Source organism: Quercus suber, unplaced genomic scaffold (assembly GCF_002906115.3).
Source record: "Quercus suber isolate HL8 unplaced genomic scaffold, Cork oak 2.0 scaffold_341, whole genome shotgun sequence".
In the NCBI taxonomy this organism is placed as follows: domain Eukaryota; kingdom Viridiplantae; phylum Streptophyta; class Magnoliopsida; order Fagales; family Fagaceae; genus Quercus; species Quercus suber.
Window position 1 is genome coordinate 343,017 of NW_027069793.1, and position 13,306 is coordinate 356,322.

The 13,306-nt window shown below is 35.3% G+C and overlaps 1 protein-coding gene across 1 annotated transcript; it reads right to left on the reverse strand.

Annotated features, from left to right (window-relative positions):
- Nucleotides 1-4,287: 4,287 nt before the first annotated feature.
- On the reverse strand, nucleotides 4,288-8,783 carry LOC111997271 (uncharacterized). The gene is made up of 6 exons (XM_065759789.1): nucleotides 8,569-8,783; nucleotides 8,178-8,337; nucleotides 7,411-7,682; nucleotides 6,935-7,179; nucleotides 6,762-6,827; nucleotides 4,288-5,389 (listed from the first exon to the last, which is right to left on the reverse strand). The coding sequence occupies exons 1-6, from the start codon at nucleotides 8,753-8,755 to the stop codon at nucleotides 4,502-4,504; spliced, it is 1,818 nt and encodes a 605-aa protein (XP_065615861.1). The 5' UTR covers nucleotides 8,756-8,783; the 3' UTR covers nucleotides 4,288-4,501.
- Between the last annotated feature and the right edge of the window lie 4,523 nt (nucleotides 8,784-13,306).

Sequence of the window (13,306 nt, forward strand, 5' to 3'; positions counted from 1 at the left end):
TTTTGTATTTTGTCCTTGTTTCTCTTTAGTTTTGTTTTAAGGGCGTTACTTATGAGAAATGATTACTTATTATAGNTATCGTGAACCTAACCTCATCCAATTCTTGCTTCTCTAGTTCTTGCGGAACGAACACGCCTTGGTTGACTATCTACACGTCAATAGGGTTGACCTCGCTGATGGCCTTGGAAACGGCGTTGTAGTCTCTGACGTCGGCGACGAAGACCACCACATTGATGCTGGTGGAGAGGCGGATCGCCTGCTTCACCTCCTCGAGCTTGTTGGGGAATCGGGTGAGGATGGAGACGCACGCGCCCTTCGACGTGGCCTAGTGGGCCAGGGGGAGTCCGATGCCGTTGGATCCGTCGGTGATGAACACATGGCAGTTCTTGATTGGGATTTTGACTGGGCGAGGGCGGACTAGGATGTAGAGAATAAGGAGGAGAAGTAGAGGGAGGAGGAGGAGGAGAAAGAAGTTGGAGTTTGACATTGATGGATGGAGTTGGTGAGAAAAGTTAATTGAAAGCAACGGTGGTGATGTTTTTGACTTTGATCTGTATGTGATTTATCGTTGCATTGTTCATGAGAATGTGTTAGCTAGCTGTGTGAAGTTTGCGAAGTGGAAATTTGTTGCTTTTTCCATTCGATGTAACCAATGCTGCTATTTTGGATCTAGTAATTTGGCCGCCTTGGTCTAAACGACTTGCCTAATGGTTATGATATGATATTAACTATGTGCTTAATGGTGGCAAGGGCAATAAAGTGGTGCACCATAAGAAGTCAGGAAGCTTGTTCGCTTCAGAATTGTGGAGGCCTTTGAATTTGGAAGTGAATGAATCGGTGTTGACTCGATAAAACTCGGTTGATATTAACTATGTGCTTAATGATGTTTGTTCACTTTGTTCTTTATTTTTACTTTATAGCATAATACTACTATTTATTATATTGGGCTTAAAATAGTGAGTTTATGCACTACTGCTGGGCTTTTTTTGGGCTCAAAAATGGCTCAATCTTAAAGATTCTAGTCAAACTTGTGATTTGCATTGGTCTTTTGCATTTTTTAGGACCGGACTAGAATGTTCGGTTTGTTAAAACCCTAGACCGAACCTAACTGGACCGAATCTGTATCAATATTTGAAAGTATGAACTTATAGCAGATTCTTCAAACTAATGCTCTAACAATAAGCTATTTCCAAGTATTATTCAGCAAAAAAAAATAAAATAAAAGCTATTTCCAAGTATGAATTATTTTAGCAAATTCTTATCTAGGCTTCTTTTTTTGTGCTCTATTTTTTTTTTTTTTGGCACAAATACTTCAAACTAAGAACATTAACACCAGTCCATGTATAATAGAAAAAAGATGTGTAAAATATACATAGTTTACCTAAAAATGACCTATATCAATTTGTGTATAATTATGTTAATTTACACATTTGCTACACTAATGGTATAAACTTACGCTGACATTATTTATTTTACATTTAGTTGTTTATTCTTTTTTTACGTATCTTGAGAATGAAGGAAGATAGTGAATAGTGGTTGTGTGTGAAGAAAGAGAAACTATTAAAAAAAATCAAGAATAATTGATGTTTTAATTGAATTTAATGTAAAATAGATAATTTGATATGGAATGTTTTGAAAAGTGAATATGTAAAATAAAAAATACAAAATAGCTTTTTATGTTAAAACGGACAAATTTTTTCACGAGGTGATTCGAATGCTCAAGTTATGGGTGTCGAATCTGTCGATGACATATTCAAAGCATCTAACTACACAAAACTATAATACAGCTCCATAACTTTAGGTCATAAGCAAGAAGCAGGAAAGCAGTAAGTATTTGTAGTCTATAAGCAGTAAACAATTTAACACCTAATACCCTGCTTAAATTTTAAAAAATAAAATAATAATAATAATAATAAATAAATATATAAAACAGAGTGAAGTAAGTTCGATCAAAACAAAATTCATTAATGGTAGTCGATTAGAAGATTTTGAGAGGAAGAGGTGCAATTAAAGTTCTTTCTTTGGTCCAATTATTGATTAGAAGATTTATCTTGTATGAATCGCTATTGGTTTGATACCAATAATGGTAGTCGTTTCAGTCTGATAAGGATTCAGATATATCCTCTATTGAAAATTCATTAATGGTACATTGACTTGATTCCCGTACCATAGTGAGTATATGAAGACAAAGAAATAAACACCCCCATTATCTTATTATCTTACACATCATTCTGATACAGGATACTTAATTTAATGACGCATTGATTTGTAAGAGAGACATGAATGTCATCAGCTATAACCTCTTGTTGTAATGCCTCTGCCAAACCTCTAAGCCCAAACTTACTTGCTGAATACGCCGTGTAACCGTATATACCCTGTCTTCATAAGAATAAGAAGGATTTTGATGAATCCATTGCACTACATCATAAAATGACTGGAAATAGAGACAAAAATAATTATGATTTTATTTTTCCTGAAAAAAATTTATCCCCAAGGCGTCGTAGAGAATTGAGAATTCGAATTTGTTTCAATTTGGGGAATGGAAATAGTATACATAGAAATACGGTATTTTGCAATGTTAATAAGTTAAAAAATTGCAACTGCGATCAAGTTTTGAAAAGTAAAAGGATTTTTTTTTTTTTTTGTTAGACAAATATTGAGAGAGGAAGAGGTGGAGTTCAAATCACTAACATGAATAACATTAAACTATCAATGGAACCTGAAAAGAAAAAAAAAGTAGAAAGGATGTTAGAGATTCTAACCTGTATCTCGAGGATAACATTATGTCCTTTGAATGCAAGGGCAATGATCCCAAGCACATTCAATACATCACTGAATTTTTCCATGTTAGATTTCAATTTGTCAAATTGACTGTAGGATATGCCTATGGGCCTATCTTTGATAATTGAGAGAGCCCAAATCAAAGAAGAATATAGAACGACTGTGATAGCCCCAATTAAAGACACCCAAGCTACATAGTTCAAGTTTGGTAGTTGGGCTATAAGTATTGCTAAGCACGTGAACACTAAAAACCACTCTGTGTTTGTCAATGATTTAGCATGACACATGGCATCCCGATCACATAGGGTTTTGAATATGAGGTCCATCGTCCTACCTCCAGTAATAATTAGAATGATACACATACCCCCAGAATTGTATAATACAAGGAATAGGGCAAGCAACTTCCCTAGTTTTGGACTTGCATATAGTAATAAATTATGACTTAAGGTAGTATAGAATTCAGGCAGAGAAATCATGTCATTGATCTTAACTAATTTATTGAGTATCCATAGCTGATCCAAAAATTTGGGACTAAGACGTTGGTGTTGTATATAATAACACATAATCAACCTCCTATGCATTATGCGTAAGACCTTTGTCATTTGGCCTAATTTTATTGAATGTTAATTGAGGAACACAGTTTGTACTAGTCCCACTTTTTGTTAAATTTAGTAAGTTGTGAGAACTTTGGAACACATCATTAGAACAAATGCAATTGAATGTTAACTAGGGAAATGAGAATACAATTTAAATGCGTCTCCCGTGTTATTAAAGTAGTAAATTGTAAAATATCAAATATGGATTTTACTTATATATATATATATATATATATATACATATATATAATATTATTTAAAAAGAAATTACTTTTATTATAAACTAATCATTATATATAATCAAGATAGTTATTTAAAAAATTGTATTTTTTATTGAGATAAAAGTATTAACAACCCACAAGTTAAAGAATCATGAAAAAAGGAGCCTTGTATGTTATAATAATAATAAATATTCATTTATGAATTATAATATATAATACTTTTTAAAAGGAAAAATATGCTTTTCAACAATTTATTGGCTTTTACACAAAATATATTGTGGTTGGGTGGATTTTTCTTGATATTTGCATGCTAATGAACTCTAATTGATCAATTGGCACCTACTCCCCCTATAAGTATTTAGTGGAGGGTGAAAACATGAAGTTATCGAATCAAGATTTATCAAGTGCGTGTGTAACTTATATATATATATATAAAATAAAAAAATAAAAAGCGATTACAATTTGACTTTTAAAAAAGAAAATTTTAGAAAATAAAATATAATCTAATAAAATATTAAATATATTTTATCTTGTGCTTTTAGAATATTATTTATTAACAAAAAGTAAAATAATAATAAGAACAACAACAACTGGGGTTTTGTACCAAACGAAAGAAACTATTGCAAGGTGCATGTATCTGCTATAGCAGATTCCAAGGACTGATTCATGGAGCCGAACAATAATAAATATGCTATAAACCTACTACAGTGTAGCAAATATATATAAATTGATTAATTTTAATCTGATGATATTGCTTGCAATTTTCTACTTGTCTCAAAAATTGTTTTGATGAAAGATCATGATATATATCCTATTCCTAGTTTGCTCAAAAAACATGTTCTCTTTGCAACCCTAACATTGATGCCTTTTCATTCATATTAGATTTAGATGTATTCTTGCTACTTAGGCTCGCAACTGATGTTCTCTCTTTGCATAACCTGGCTGACCAGCTGCAGCACCATAATTGGATGGTGGGGCATGTTGCAAACCAGAATCTGGCTGAGCATAACTAGCAGCTGGCGGCTGAGAATGGGGATATCCTGGCTGCACAGGGGCAGGTTGGCCATAGCCTCCAAGGGTGCCACCAGGTGACTGCGTAGGCTGCTCATAAACCGGGGGATTTGTAAGAGGTTTTTGAGCTTGAGGTGCTCCATAGCCAGGCCCATATCCAGTGTATCCTTGCTGGCCCACAGAAGAAGGCTGGACAGGTGGAGCCTGGGTCGAATCCCCCTGGGAACCATAGGAGGGAGCGTGCCCGTCTTGTGTTGGATTAGTCACATTCCTATAGGTAGGAGCAGAAGCATACCCCTGCTGCTGATCATATGATGGTGGTTGGCCATATCCAGATTGAGGTTGTGCCTGATACCCTCCATAGCCATCTTGAGTATAACCCTGTCCCTGTTGATTATAGCTTAAAGGTTGTTGTTGACCATAACAATAACCAGAGTTATCTGCCGGAGCTGCAGGACCACCAGGGGTTTGCTGTTGCTGTGAAGGTGGCGGTTGACTGTAATAATCATTACCGCCTCCCTGAGAAGTCTGTTGAGATGGTGGGACAGCTGACTGGTCCCAATTGGAGGCATATCCACCAGACGCAGGTTGAGGAGGATAGCCTGAATAAGGAGGCTGAGACATGTTATACTGGGGAGATGGACCTGGATATACCTGCACATAGCCATAACCTGGTTGTTGAAAGGGGGGAGCCCCAGGTTTGCCCCAGCCTGTAGGAGGCCATGCTTGGTAACCTTGCTGAGGGTAACATCCAGCCATTGAAGGATTTTTAACACGATTCTGCACAAAATTGTTTCCACAAATAACCATGAGGAACTTTTCCAAAATGCTAGGAACATATGCCAAAATGCTAAGAACATAATCATACAAAAAACCACAGGATGTGCATACATATATACATATAAACAACGTAGAATGGAAAAGGTCCAAAAATTCAACAGAGTAACACGGATAGCAAATAAGACCAAACAAGGATTATTGGATTTCATACTGTACTCAGAAGGGGATATAAATGCCTACATACCATACTGGTTGAGGAGATATTGAGTTACTCCAACAGAAGCCCAACCTCTCCCCATTCGAAGTGAATGGGTACAAAAAAAAAAAGAACCACAATACTATACAAGATTTTACATAAAAGAGACATATGAACTCCATTGCCATGAAGAGGCAACGAGTTCATAATAAAGCAAAAACCAGAAAGCATATTTCAATAATACCCATTGGTGCATCATAATTAATAAACAGAAGCATCAGAATAAGAATACAGGAAACCTAGAATGTCAAAATTTTGAGCCAACTAGACATTGGTCAAGTAAATAGATCTCTTTAAAGAATCTTACAAAGTTTGTGTGTACATACATTTGTCATTCTTCTCTTAGAACTGGAAAATTTTTATAATATACTTGAGAAAAAAGCAGTTAATATTCCAGAGGCTCAGCTCCTCTTCCAAAGTTTTTTGATTACATGCAAAAGAAAGCGAATAATTAAATAATATGATAGTACTACTATCACTCAGCCCCATTAAATTTTGTATCCAATCCTTTGAAAATTAACCAGATAGCCACTTAATGAAGATCCAAAAGTATTGAATATGTAGTTAAGAGTAAGATTGATAGAGGATGAAAAATAAGAATGTAAATATTACCTATTTATTTCTTAACAGAAAGAGCAATAGGAGGAGAACACACTATGATATAGCAGTATCACAATTTAGAGAGTATTTGATAGATAACTAAATTACTAACAACATCATGAGAATCCTTTCTTCAACATGAAGACCAGTAGCTTTAGCACAAGCTCTAGAACCATTAAACAATAAAACACATAGAACCTACCATAGTCGGGATATGGACAAGAAAAGCATAGTTGACAAATAATACTTTCAGGAATGAAATAAGAATGTACTTAACAAAACGAAGAAGCTATTAATTGAAAGAAGAGTGCTGCTGAACCTTGAGCACTATATTCTCAAGATATCACATAATCAGGTTGCCCCCCACTTGAACCCACAATTAAATAAAAAAAATACATAAAATCAAGTTTAGATAGAACAAATATTCTGAAAGGAAACCTGAAATGAGGTGCATATCACATAATATCCTGAAACATGCCAATAAAACTTTTAGCAAAAACAGTAACTTATGTATACCTTGTTATTTGGTATTTTCATTCCAAAAACAACACGCTTAGACCATCCAGTCGAACTTTGAGAAACCTGGCCAAAACCCCCTGGCTATATTAATATCACACAAAATTTTAATTTAGCATTGAACACACGCACACACAAAAATGCTAGACGGCACAGTTAGAATTAGCGCGCACCATCTTAGCAAGAAGGTCAATTATCAACTGCTCAGCCTTGGCAATCTGTTCCGGAGTACCCATGAGCTCCACCAACCTAGTTAGGGTGACAGAATTGGAGTCCGCATTCATATCCTGAGTGATCTGAATCTTAGCTCCAGACTGAGTTTGAAGATTTCCGATGGTCTCCCCACCTTTCCCAATAATATGACCAACTCTTCCTTTTGGAATACCGATCTTCTTACTCATTGTGTGTGGCTTCACATCTGTCCATCCAACCAAATCAAAGTCACCAGAGCTTTACATTAACATTTAGATTCATATAAATAATTAATAACCCTAGCAACCAAAACCCTAGAATCAATTATAGCTAACTAATACACTAACACAAAACCTAGATCAATAACCCTAGTAACCAAAACCCTAGATGCTATACATCGAAAACCCTAACAAATTCAATACAGAAAACAAAACGGGTAGAGAGAGAGAGGCGGAACCAGGAGGAATGGAGCTGAAGCCAGACTCGTGAGAATCGAATCCGGAAGCGCCTTTCTCTGCGACTTCCTGGGCGAGCTGCTTGCCTTCGATGGGAGGAGCCACGGCGTTGTAGGAAGGAGGAGCCGAGTCCGGGGAGTGAGGCGTGATCGGAGCGGAGAAACCGGTGGGCCTTCGAGTGGCCGGGGGCGGCGCCGCCTGGTCATCGTATTTGCGTTTGTTGAAGGCGGTGTCAGACATTTTAGGAGAGAGAGAGATTTGAGTGAGGTTGGATCACGGGGAGGGTTTTATATAACGGTGGTGGAAAGGAGAATATTGGATTTTTATAATAGAGGATTTTATTTATTTATTTATTTATTAAGGCTTTGTTTGTGCATGGGAGGAAATTATGGTTTTTTGATTGTAGTCTTGTAGACAAAACAATATATAGCCAATGGGTACTAATGGCTCTTTACCACAGTATGATGCAAGATTCAATAAATTCTTCAGCTAGAGGACATAACTTTAGCATGGAATATTCAAAGAAATATAGAGAAGCATCAAAAATCAAGCAGGTAATGAATCTCACAATCACAAATATCAAGCCTGATAAATCTAAATTCCATACGATTCAATCATTTGTTCATATACTTACAGAGAGAGACTGAGAACTGAGAAGAGACGAGAGATGCTCGTGCCTTCAAGAGAGAGAGACTAGAGTGAGAAAAGAGGAGAGTTTTGAACTAGCATTTTCAACGGAACTCGATATTATAAAAATGGGTTCTTAAACTCAAAAAAAAAAAAAAAATAATAATAATCCTGAGTGATCTGAATCTTAGCTCCAGACTGAGTTTGAAGATTTCCGATGGTCTCCCCACCTTTCCCAATAATATGACCAACTCTTCCTTTTGGAATACCGATCTTCTTACTCATTGTGTGTGGCTTCACATCTGTCCATCCAACCAAATCAAAGTCACCAGAGCTTTACATTAACATTTAGATTCATATAAATAATTAATAACCCTAGCAACCAAAACCCTAGAATCAATTATAGCTAACTAATACACTAACACAAAACCTAGATCAATAACCCTAGTAACCAAAACCCTAGATGCTATACATCGAGAACCCTAACAAATTCAATACAGAAAACGAAACGTGTAGAGGGAGAGAGGCGGAACCAGGAGGAATGGAGCTGAAGCCAGAATCGTGAGAATCGAATCCGGAAGCGCCTTTCTCTGCGACTTCCTGGGCGAGCTGCTTGCCTTCGATGGGAGGAGCGACGGCGTTGTAGGAAGGAGGAGCCGAGTCCGGGGAAGGAGCCGCCTGGTCATCGTATTTGCGTTTGTTGAAGGCGGTGTCAGACATTTTAGGAGAGAGAGAGATTTGAGTGAGGTTGGATCACGGGGAGGGTTTTATATAGCGGTGGTGCAAAAGGAGAATATTGGATTTTTATAATAGAGGATTTTATTTATTTATTTATTTATTAAGGCTTTGTTTGTGTATGGGAGGAAATTATGGTTTTTTTATTGTAGTCTTGTAGACAAAACAATATATAGCCAATGGGTACTAATGGCTCTTAAGAGCATCCACAGCAGTGGAGCTAAAAATTTAGCTTTTTAGCTCCACCAAAAGTTACTTTATCTATTATACCTACACACATGCTGCAGCAGTGGATCTATTTTAGCTTTCAACATAATAAAATACTATAAACATCACAATAAAATAATATATCTACTACAATAAAATAAAATATTTACTACAATAAATAACAATCACAACCACCTGTAATCATCACCGCCACCGCTACACCCGCCGCCCCGCCGCCGCCACCGCCCCACCGCCGCCGCCGCCCCACACAGAAAATTCCCAAACTTACATACCCAACAAAATACAATGTCCAATTAAGATGTGCAACAGGACATATCCAATTAAAATTCCCAAACTTACATGATCATGCAACACATTCTTTCACCACAATAAGCAAACTCAAATACCATTTTTAAGGCAATAACAATAGCCGGAATCCCAATTCAGCTAAATTTACAGAATAAAACAAGAATCGTCAACCGTAATTGACAATCCTCATAGTCTCACAGAACAACCAGTCAGTCATCAACAACACTCATATCATCAATTTTCATCAAATGCAAATTTAATCACAAACACACACACATAATCATGATAACTGGAATCCACCCAAATCAGAGAACACCATCTTACCAAATCCATATCACAAAATCCATAATCATCATCATCATCGATGAGAAACAGAGCACTTACCAAATCCATATCACAAACATTAATCATCATCATCATTTCACAAAATCCATATCACAAACATTAATCATCATCTTCATCACTCACACTTACCAAACCATAATCATCATCAATCTACCAAAATAATGTACCAAAATCACCAAGCCAATAATCCAAAACAACAACAAAAAATCATATATCAAAAATAAAAAACAGAGACATCCAGTGGACCAAATCAAAAACCCAAAGCGGATTGGCGGATCGGCGGAAGATTATACCCAAATCAAAAAACCCAAAGCATCAAAAACCCAAACCCAAAAAAACCAAAGAATGAGAGTGAATGAGACCGGATTTGATAAAATGAAAACAAAAAAAAAGAAAAGAAAAAGGAAGCAAGTTGTACCGGAGTGAGGTGGACGGAAGCTTGAAGCTTGAGGTGGACGGTTGAAGCTTGAAGCTTGAGGTGGACGGAAGCTTGAGGTGGACGGTTGAGGTGGACGGAAGCTTGAGGTGGACCGGAGTGAGCTTCAGGTGGACCGGCCGGCGAATGAGAGGAGAGTCGGCAGTGAGCTTGAGAGGAGGAGCCAGCAACGAGAGAGAGGGGCTGAGTGTTTGAGAGTGGCTGTGTTTGTGCAGTGGCTGAGTGAAATGAATAAAAAAAATGAGAGTGGCTGAGTGAAATGAATAAAAAAATTAAGAGGCAGCACGGGCTGAGATTAAAATATATTTTTTTTTTTTTAGCTCCAAGCTACAGTGCACATCTATTTTTAGATGTGCACTGTAGCAATTCATCTATAAATTTTAAGTTTACCTCCACTGCTGCATGAGATTTTTTGTGTTTGTGAAGCTAAATTTTAGCATTTTAGCATTTTAGCTCCACTGCTGTGGATGCTCTTACCACAGTATGATGCAAGATTCAATAAATTCTTCAGCTAGAGGACATTACTTTAACATGGAATATTCAAAGAAATATAGAGAAGCATCAAAAATCAAGCAGGTAATGAATCTCACAATCACAAATATCAAGACTGATAAATCTAAATTCTATACGATTCAATCATTTGTTCATATACTTACAGAGAGAGACTGAGAACTGAGAAGAGATGAGAGACGCTCGTGCCTTCAAGAGAGAGAGACGAGAGTGAGAAAAGAGGAGAGTTTTGAACTAGCATTTTCAACGGAACTCGATATTATAAAAATGGGTTCTTAAACTCAAAAAATAATAATAATAATAATAATAATAATAATAATAATAAATGGGTTCTTTTAAAATTTTACTCATGACAACACCTCATAAAACAAAAAAAGAAAACCTTAAAAGAGTACTAGTATGATTAAGTTAAGTTAAAGAACTTTTTTTACAACTTTATAGTGCCAGAGTTGGAGTAAATTATGCATAACTTGGTGTGTGAGGGTTTTGGGATTTTTATAGTAGTATAGGATTGACATCTGTTCCTTGGCATAAAGGGTCTTTCCTTGTAAAGAATATCTTCATTAATACGCGTATCTTGCGGGATCATTTCCTTGTAGGAATCCCCTTGATTAGCGTTAACAGTGGGGTACAAAATGTTTCCTTATATACTCATGCGTGGAGGCCAAGCAAAGCCATGTCAGACCCGTTTATGCATTTTGGTCGTCTCATTCAGGTGTCGTTGATCTCAAGGTGCAGCTGTCGGCCTTGAGGTGTAATTGTCGTTTATGTCTATGAATGCACAAGCAAAGGTGGACGAGTTCACTAGGAACGTCAGTTTTGAATTATGTGAATGAGTTTATCAAACTTTTAAACCTACCCTTATCAACAACTTTTGGCAAAATTAAAAGTAAAAGAAATCCTTATAAAAAAATAGTAAAGTAAATAAAAATAATTAATTAATTATAAACAACAATAATTACTGTACAAAATCTATTAAAATTGTAAACAACCGTAAAAAAACCAATTAAAAGGTTAGTTTATATATGCAAAGTTTAGACATATAATTTGATTTCTTAAAATAAATTAAGAAAATATATCAATTTAAAAAGTGTTGAGCGTAGATTCTCAAAAAAAATAAAAAATAAAAATTGCTAATAGCGGAATGATAGCTTGGTGGCATTTATTTTGGTGCCACGGTTTGTGTAAAGTGTGAGAAATTCTCTTAGTAATACAACAAAATCTCACAATATTATCACAATAAATTGAGGTGTTTGCACATCATAAATCAAAATAAATTATTCATGGACTACCTCAATCAAAAATAAGAGTTGCATGAAAATATTGTGAAATTTTGTTGTCTCTAAACTTTCTTAAGTGGGAGATTTTATTTATTTATTTATTATATTTCGGTTTGTTTATAGTAAAAAAGGGAAATTGTTTCTTTGTTTTTCTGCTCTAATGTTAGAAAAGGGCAAATAATTTAACATATAGTAGTACTTCAAAGGATTTTTAGGACGATTTAAAGGGAAATTGCCCCGTTTTGCTCTTGGCTCTTATAGTAATCCATATAAAAATGATAAAAATGTCAATCATAGCCTACCACATAGAAGAATTGTGGCAAAATAGTGAATTTATTTATGGTACTAGAAAAACTTTTTTTTTGGGGGGGGGGGGGGAATATGGAATTTAAAACGTCATTATAGGGCATAAAAACGTCATTATAGGGCTCCCACTTATAAAATTTTTTTTTGCATGGAACTCGATTTTTTGATATTCAAGTTCCATGCAATTTTTTTTTTTTTTTTTTTTTAAAGTTTGATCGGGCATAACTCGATTTTCTACGAATCGAGTATTTCATTGAAACTCGTTTTAAGATAATCGAGTATCGAAATAGGGGCACGCCCCTATATAGTTTGCAACATGGGCAAATTGCTAAATAAAAAAAAAAAAGGGCAAAAGCCAGATAGTCCAAAGAAATACTATAGACCTAAGATCATATTTCATCTTCATAATAACAGATATGGAGTTTTATGACTAGTCTAGTTGCTTTATATATTATCAAAAAAAAAATTGAGAAAATATTTATTAATATTTGGTTGAATGTTTTAAAGTGGATTTATTTTAAGGATAATGTTTGATCCAAGAAAAGAAGAAGAAGAAGAAGAGAGAAGTTATTAAGGCATGAGGTACTACTACTGTGATTGCAATTTAGTGAACTTAATTTTATCACAAATCGTAACCTAAAATTGGAATGGCCTAGTTGATATTTTAGAATTATAAAATGCCTCAACTAATTTGTTTTTCTATTAAGTAATAAGATGTGTGATACATCATACACACAGCGCAACCTTTTCATTATATATATAGGTTTAACTAGCACTTTAATTTCTTTAGTCGGGTAATATTTTTATTGAGGAAATTATAATTTACAACCATTTTCAAAAGGTGAAGGGTTGGTTCTTGTGGGTAGGGGTGCGTATGGGTCAGGTTGAGAAGTTTTTTTAACCTAACCCATCAATGGTGGGTTAAAACAATTCAACTCAACCCAATTCACGTGGATCGAGTAGGGTTAGACATTTTTTTTTAATTACTATTATTATTATATATTGAGAATTAGAACAACACCACTACAAGTAAGAGCAAATTTATAATCAAATAATCATGAGCATAATGCCAAACAAACACAAACTATAAAAGAAAAACTTAGGGTTTAGGTTTTATTTAGGAAAAGGGGAAAAAATAATAAC

Bases quoted from the DNA above. Each gene is read 5' to 3' on its own strand.
- LOC111997271 (XM_065759789.1), bottom strand. From the start codon at position 8,755: ATGTCTGACACCGCCTTCAACAAACGCAAATACGATGACCAGGCGGCT. The intron at 8,338-8,568 runs GTTCCGCCTCTC...TTGGATGGACAG, and splicing joins CTTCAGCTCCATTCCTCCTG to ATGTGAAGCCACACACAATG. The intron at 7,180-7,410 runs GTTCCGCCTCTC...TTGGATGGACAG, and splicing joins CTTCAGCTCCATTCCTCCTG to ATGTGAAGCCACACACAATG.